We start from the raw sequence: 7,606 nt of genomic DNA on the forward strand, positions 1-7,606 counted from the left end.
TTACTGACATTTGCTTCTATATGCTGTGCACTGATTCTATTTTAGGCATGTGCTATATGCCATAGACCAAGTTCAAAAAATATATGTTATATATCCAAAGAAAGCTATAAGATTTCCGTTGAGGAAATAATCTTGGACCTGGAAGAACTTGCCTGTATTGGTGTTCTCAGATTAATTAGCAAATCTCAAAAGACAATTTAAACATCCATACTTAAAATCATTGATTAGATATTAGAATTCATAGAATTTTACAGAAAAATATAACAAAAAACTGCTGACAATGTATATTTTCTAGTTTCAGTTATGTGTATTTCAAACTCAGCAATACAAAATATGATTCAACCATCGCATCAACTTTGGCAAAGTAATAGGTAAAGTTGAAAAATCAGTACCACTATTCATGCTTGATTTTGTATTAGTGTTAGAAGCTTGGGAGAAAAAAAAATTATATTAAAACTTCAAGATCAAATATATACAAAATATAAACCATGTGTCAAAACTGTAACCTGTTCTTTTTATAACAACAACAGGACTAAGATCACATTGAAATAGAGATGCCTGATGCAATTTACTTGCAACAAAATGGAACTCCACATACACATAATATAATATAAGCAAGGAGAAGCTCAAACATCAGATTCGCCTCCTAGCCAAAATCTAACCCGGTTGAATGATGATCGCAACCTCATTGGCATATATCCTGCAAAACAAGAACCCAAAAGAGCCCCAGAAAGGAATATAAACAACATAACAGAAAAAGATTCATATCTCAAATCATCACAACTACAACTTAAATAAATATCTTGCTAAATACAATCTAGATATCAAACGGAAAGAAGTGATGGGAATATACCTAATCAAGTCACATGCACGTGTGTGTGTGTGTGTGTGTATGAGAGAGAGAGAGGAAGGTAGTAAAAGTTGCACAGGAATATGTGAGATTCTTTGGTATATGAATAATACATGGTAGTATTTGCTTGTACCTCATGGATATATGTTATGATCCACAAGTCCATTCAACATATTTATTCCTCATCAGAATCTGACATATCAAAAGGGCTTCCTAGAACTGGAAGTTTCTTGCACATCAAATGCTTACGTCTCTGCAACATCAACAGGATGAAAATGCTATCCGTATTCACAACCTTATAACCTGCTTTTATGTACATGTTGAATGGAGCTGCATCAATCATTCTGCAGTGCAAGTACACCTCTCTTGTGGAATTCATTTGAGAAATTAATTCCTCACTTGCTTTAAGTAGATGCCAGCCAATGCCCCTCCTGAAAGATTTAAAAATAAAAAATAAAATAAACTTAGAAACCTGAAATGCTATGGATTTTAAATTAGTACTATAGTCCAGATAAGTTTAAATTAAGATTACAGTTCATAACAAATAGAAGAAAAAATTATTTTTGTACAGGATACATGACCGTGACTAACTTTATCATGTATCACGTTGCAAGTATAACTTTACTGCTTTTCACTACACAATCCATCAAGAAATTTTATTTCAGAACTTTTCCATATTCGGATAAAATTAAAATAAGATTTATTTATTTTTCGTAAATCCACTATATGCATTCTGTTTCTCATTTGAACTAACCTTACTTTCTGGTATTTTTCAAATTTTCAGCCTCTTGACATCCAATGTAAATGATACAACAATGAAGGTTTTTTTATAAGTAAAATCAATTGTGTTAGATAAAAGATTGTACAAAGATACAAAAGGAACAGTTGGAGGTTTTCTTTTTGGTTAGGTGAAGGGTCTAAAGGGGATGGCCCTCCCAGGATTTGAAGCCAGACATTCCTCAATGCCTCATATTCCCCCATAACTTCCTAGCTACTACTCAGACATTATAAGCTTGACCTTTGTGGGAAATCTTGTTACACCCGTAACATGATGACATCCAATTTTCTTTAATCTTGAATCATACATAACTCCTCAGCATCCAAAGTTTATCATTTAGTGAAAGGAGTGCTTCAATTTTGGCAACAAAGACCACGTTCCTTCAGAAATAGGTTGTGGAATATAGTTCCCCTGTGTTTGATGTGGCAAATGTAGAAGGCAGAAATAGGAGGATTTTTGCCAAGAGATGTCTATAGAGAGATGGAAATCCCAGTTTTTCGGGTTTCTTTCTATTGGATGAGTTTGGATGGGAGTAGATCTTCAAATATAAGTGCTTCCATAGACTCATTGTTACTATTGAACTGGTTGGGGAACTTTTTAATATATAGCTAGAATACTCCATTTTCTCCCTAGCCAAGTGCCCTTGGATTAGTGGCATGTCCAGGTCTCCCCTATGAGGCATTGAGGAACGTCTAGCTTCAAATCCTGGGAGGGCCATCCCCTTTAGACCCTTCACCTAACCAAAAAGAAAACCTCCAACTGTTCCTTTTGTATCTTTGTACTATCTTTTATTTAACACAATTGATTTTACTTATAAAAAATACTTCAGGGTTGTATCATTTACATTGGATGTCAAGAGGCTGAAAATTTGAAAAATACCAGAAAGTAAGATTAGTTCAAATGAGAAACAGAATGCATATATAGAAAGAGACCCGAAAAACTGGGATTTCCATCTCTCTATAGACATCTCTTGGCAAAAATCCTCCTATTTCTGCCTTCTACATTTGCCACATCAAACACAGGGGAACTATATTCCACAACCTATTTCTGAAGGAACGTGGTCTTTGTTGCCAAAATTGAAGCACTCCTCTCACCAAATGATAAACTTTGGATGCTGAGGAATTATGTATGATTCAAGATTAAAGAAAATTGGATGTCATCATGTTACGGGTGTAACAAGATTTCCCACAAAGGTCAAGCTTATAATGCCTGAGTAGTAGCTAGGAAGTTATGGGGGAATTCTAGTTTTATTATCTGCAGAAGAAGGAATTTAACATGTATGTCGCATATCATGATGATGTCATCAATGTGCCGGAATGATGTTCACAATAACAAGACAAGGATTAAGAAACCAAGCAAATCTCTTATAAGCGAATTTTAAGAGTATAATAGAAAGACAACTATACTCTGCCTAGCAACTGGTGTCTTGACCATCTGGCTGTACAACATCAGGAAAGCTGAAATGACTAGCACATATGATACCATTACTCCTAGAATATCGGTAATAAATGACAGATATGGGAAAAAACTATTCATGTGATTTCCCATAACTTTTCTGTAAAGCCACTATATACATTATATTTCTTCTCATTTGTATTAAACTATTAATCTTACTTTCTGGTGTCTTTCAACTTTCAGCCTCCTGATGTCCAAACTAAATGTTAAAACTCTGGGTGTTTTTGATAGGTAAAGAAATTGTGTCAAATAAAAGATTGTACAAAGACGCATAGGGAACGATTGGTTTTTTTTTTTTTTTTTTTGGGTGACATAAAGGGTCTAAGACTCTAAGGGGATGACGCCTCCTTTTTTTGAACCTATGCACTCTTTAAAGGGGGGAGCAGACATACCACTGAGCAAAGGGCTCTTGGCTAGGGAAAAATTGGACCAAAGTAGCTATATATCCAGAAGTTTCGATATAAGACTAAGAGTATCAATAACTATGAAATCACCCATATTTGAAGATCTACTCCCATCCAAAGACTTCCCATAGAAAGAGACCCAACAAATTGGGATTTCAGTCTCTCTATAGACAACTATTGCCTCTCAAAACCATCCTATATCTCTCCCTCCATATTTTCCACATCAAACACTGGGGAACCATATTCTATAACCTAATTCTGAAATCTGAAAGAATTGGGTCCTTGTAGCCAACATTGAAGCACTCCTCACCAAACGATAAACTTCTGGATGTTGGTAAGTTAAGTATGGTTTCAATAAATAAAGAAATTTGGATGTCAATCATTTAACAATTAACATGTTATGGGTGTAACATGGATTTAAATATTGGTAAAGCTTCTAATGCCTGACTAGCAACAAATTAGTTAAAGCACAATTCTAGTTTTATCTACAGAAGAAGAAATTTAACATACATGTAGCATACATGATGATGTCATCATTGTGATAATATAATGTTTACAACAATTAGACAAGGATTAAGAAACTAAGAAAACCTTATATAAGGTACTTTTAGAGTATAATAGGCAACTATACGATCTGCATTAGTAGCTTTAATCTTGACCATCTAGCTGTATTACATCGGGACAGAAGTAATGACAAGCACAAATCCTAGCATCATAACAGCATCAATAGGACCGATTAACTCTATTTATTTATCTTAATATAACTTGCTTTTCTATACTAGTAGCTAACAATAAGTCTCTAATGAAACCGTGATGTTGACTTCAACATAGCTTAAGACCCCAACAAGTAAATTTTGTGTCTTAAACACTGAATTCACAAAAACAGAGATAAAAGACAAGAAATTGGTGAAGAAAAATAGCAATAGTGGAAATCCAAAAACCAAAAACACACCTGCGAAGTGGCTTATCCACGGACATGTTACAAATATAAGGCGAATTCTTAGGAGGAGTAGGCGTAGGAGGAGAAGCATTTGCACCCCTTTTATCAAAGCAAACCTCCACAGTCCCTGCCAACTCTTCCTCCTCTTCTTCTTCTTCATGTTCTAGTCTTTCATTTTCCTTTTCTCTGTAGAACCCAATAAGCGTGGCAGTGTGAGGCATTAGAGCTCGTCTCTCAATCAAGTACTGCTTCACCAAGAACCTCAACAACGAAAGGTAACCAGAAGGCCAAACCATGGACTCAGCAAAGGACTCAGCGAGCAAAGCAACTGTGTCGTCCATCTCCTCTGCCCTCATCACCCGAATCCACAATGACCCAGATTCCAGTTCCCGATAATACCTGAAATCCTCGAGGAGTTTGAGCTTTTCAAGCTCTTCATTGCTCAGAAACCGACCTGTTCGAAATGGGTCTTCGAGAAAAGAAGAGCTTGTTGTTGCTGTCGTTGAAGGAGTTGAGGGGGAGGAAGAAGAAGAGGATTTGAAAGCGTAGCGGTTGTGTCTGTGAGCAATAGTAAGAAGTGGGTATTTGGGGAAAAGAGGTGAGGAAGTGAAAGGAAGAGTTTGGTGGGGTTTGAAGTGGGAAAAGTAGTGGTGTTGTGGTTGTGGATCTATGGAGAAAGAGAGTGAAACTGTTGCAGCCATAGAATGGAGGTGAGCGAGTGAGAGCCTGACTGGCCTTTCCACGTTGGTGAGACAAACAACATTCTCGTCTAAACTCTAAACTGCTTCGGCTAATCCAAACTCCAAATTCTCAAGTCTAGTTTTAGCCACATGAGCCCGAAACTATTTAATTATGGATATTAAATTTAATAAGGTAAAAACTAAAAATGCTAAAGACCAGAATAAAACACACAATTTTTGTTACGATTTCCCAACGTAACAAGGTGTGAGTAATTGATTTTTCTTTTTTTCTTTTTTTGAGAAAACGAGTAATTGATTTTATACATGTATACTTGTTTAAAATATACTTATATAGGCTTTGAGATTAGATTGTATAAATTTGTAGATAGGTTAATACTTAATATTATATCAAAGTATTATTTGTAATTTATTAATAATATTAACATATTGTTCATGGTAAAAATTCATATATTTGTGATAGGGTAAAAAATTTTAGTTATGATTTTATTATATATGGAAAAAAAAAAGGTAAATCAAATAGCTTATGGACAAATTCGAACTTATTTAACAAGAAAATTAACTAAACTTGAACTTATATTCTTGTTTAGTGATAAATTTGAGCTTAACTTGTGTTTGAAATAAAATTAAATGAACAAATCTTTTTTTATAACATTTTAAATGAACAAACCTAAACTTTACAACCCTACTCCTTTTCATTCCATATAATGTATGCAATGGGAATAAATATTCAACATATGATTTTCATGTGATCTTTTGGGTGTGTATATGTGCATGGGTGGGCACTCCCAAATATGTTGCACTTGATTCCTTAACAATGTCTTATCTTCTCTTTTTGCGTTTGAGTATTCAATGTAACCTAGTTGGCCTCATTTTGGCAAAATATTTTGGTTTTTATGTTCGTTACCAAATACACCAGAATTCTTGGCTTTCCATATAACATAAAAGGTCACAATTGCCATTACAGTGAATTGCTCATTTGGAATAAGACCTCTAATTAAGTCACTAGGAGCATCCAATACTAACTTGATTAGCACAATACCTAATTCCAATATAATTTGTTGTAAATTCAAATTAATCCCATCAAATGCCAAACCAAAACATTTTTGTAACAGTCCATTTTTTTACTCCATTCTATAAAAACCACATTTGTCTAATTCAGCTAATCTAATTTTCAAAGGAAACCTTTCTCAAAAAATAAAATAAAATAAAATAAAAAATTCAAAGGAAACGCACCGCATCAATCCTTCACAACATTATCTTTAATCTTGTGGATTTTACATTTACATAATTTATAGATAGAATTTACGGAAAAAAAAGCTCCAAAGTCCTAACTTCTCTCCTAGCCAAACTACTTGATTTGGCCTTGGTGTTCTTGCAATCTAAATCATTGAAGATTACATTCACATAATTATTATCAAACAATTGCTCCATAAATTGATTGTGATATTGTCCATGATTTTGACATATTAGTTGGGCTAACCATTTTAATATTTTATTACAAAATTTAGAAATTACTGTATTTATTTATTTTTTTTATATTATGATTCCTCAATTTGATTGATAGTGTTGGATCATTTGAATAAATATTTTATTTTTGTTCTCCCTTTAGTATTGTTGAGCTCAAAGTAACTGTCCCACCAAAAGTTGTAAATTGGCTTCTCAATTTCTTCATATAAAAAAGGAACAAAACCTAAAATTCAAGAAGCGGAGTACAAATAATAAATAAACTTTAATTTATATCCAATACTAAAGTAAAGAAAAGAGATCTAACACTTAAATGAAAACATAATGTCTAACAATAAGTTAAAACAAAATAAAGTACATTTGGAAATGAGCTAAATAAAAAAAACAAAATAGTTTTAAAAGGTTGTATAATTTTGGTTCTAATGGTAAAAATCAATAATTGGTATAAACTGAGCAAATACAACAACTTGCGCTATATTTTCAGATGAAATTTGTTGAGATATCATTTGTAAAATGACTTGCATGTAGCTAAGAATTCAAATTCAGTTTTAATTCTCATAATTGATTGCAAAAAATAATGAATTTTGATAATTGGATCTAACAAGAGTGCATGTTAATATCATTAATTTCTTAAAGGCCAATTTATGGATTAAGTAGAACGGTTGTCTAAAACCTTTCAATCTTGCAACTTAACTATTTGGGAGAAGTCCTATATTTTTTCTTTTTATAATTTTGATAATATAATATCAAAATTGTTCAATAAAAAGGTAATTCATGCAATCTATATTGTTAGTTTTCGCGCAAAGTAGGACACAAAATTGCAATAAGCACGAACAAAAAGAAATGTTGAATCTTATATGGGATGTAATAACTCCTGCAACAATAGAATCTAGTTGTGTTCATGACTCGTGAGCATGAAGGCGGTCAGAAGGAAAGCAAGTAAAGACAGGGTACAATTTTAGAAATAATTGGTTTAGTTCCTACACGATGTGCAGTGTATTTTGCTATTAGTTT

At 33.3% G+C, this 7,606-nt stretch overlaps 1 protein-coding gene across 1 annotated transcript; it reads right to left on the reverse strand.

Annotated features, from left to right (window-relative positions):
* Window positions 1–429: 429 nt before the first annotated feature.
* LOC126718569 (uncharacterized) lies at window positions 430–5,226 on the reverse strand. Its single transcript, XM_050420849.1, has 3 exons — window positions 4,440–5,226; window positions 984–1,281; window positions 430–700 (listed from the first exon to the last, which is right to left on the reverse strand). Exons 1-2 carry the CDS (start codon window positions 5,126–5,128, stop codon window positions 1,026–1,028), a joined length of 945 nt encoding a protein of 314 aa, XP_050276806.1. The 5' UTR covers window positions 5,129–5,226; the 3' UTR covers window positions 430–700; window positions 984–1,025.
* Between the last annotated feature and the right edge of the window lie 2,380 nt (window positions 5,227–7,606).

This window comes from Quercus robur, chromosome 3 (assembly GCF_932294415.1).
Source record: "Quercus robur chromosome 3, dhQueRobu3.1, whole genome shotgun sequence".
In the NCBI taxonomy this organism is placed as follows: domain Eukaryota; kingdom Viridiplantae; phylum Streptophyta; class Magnoliopsida; order Fagales; family Fagaceae; genus Quercus; species Quercus robur.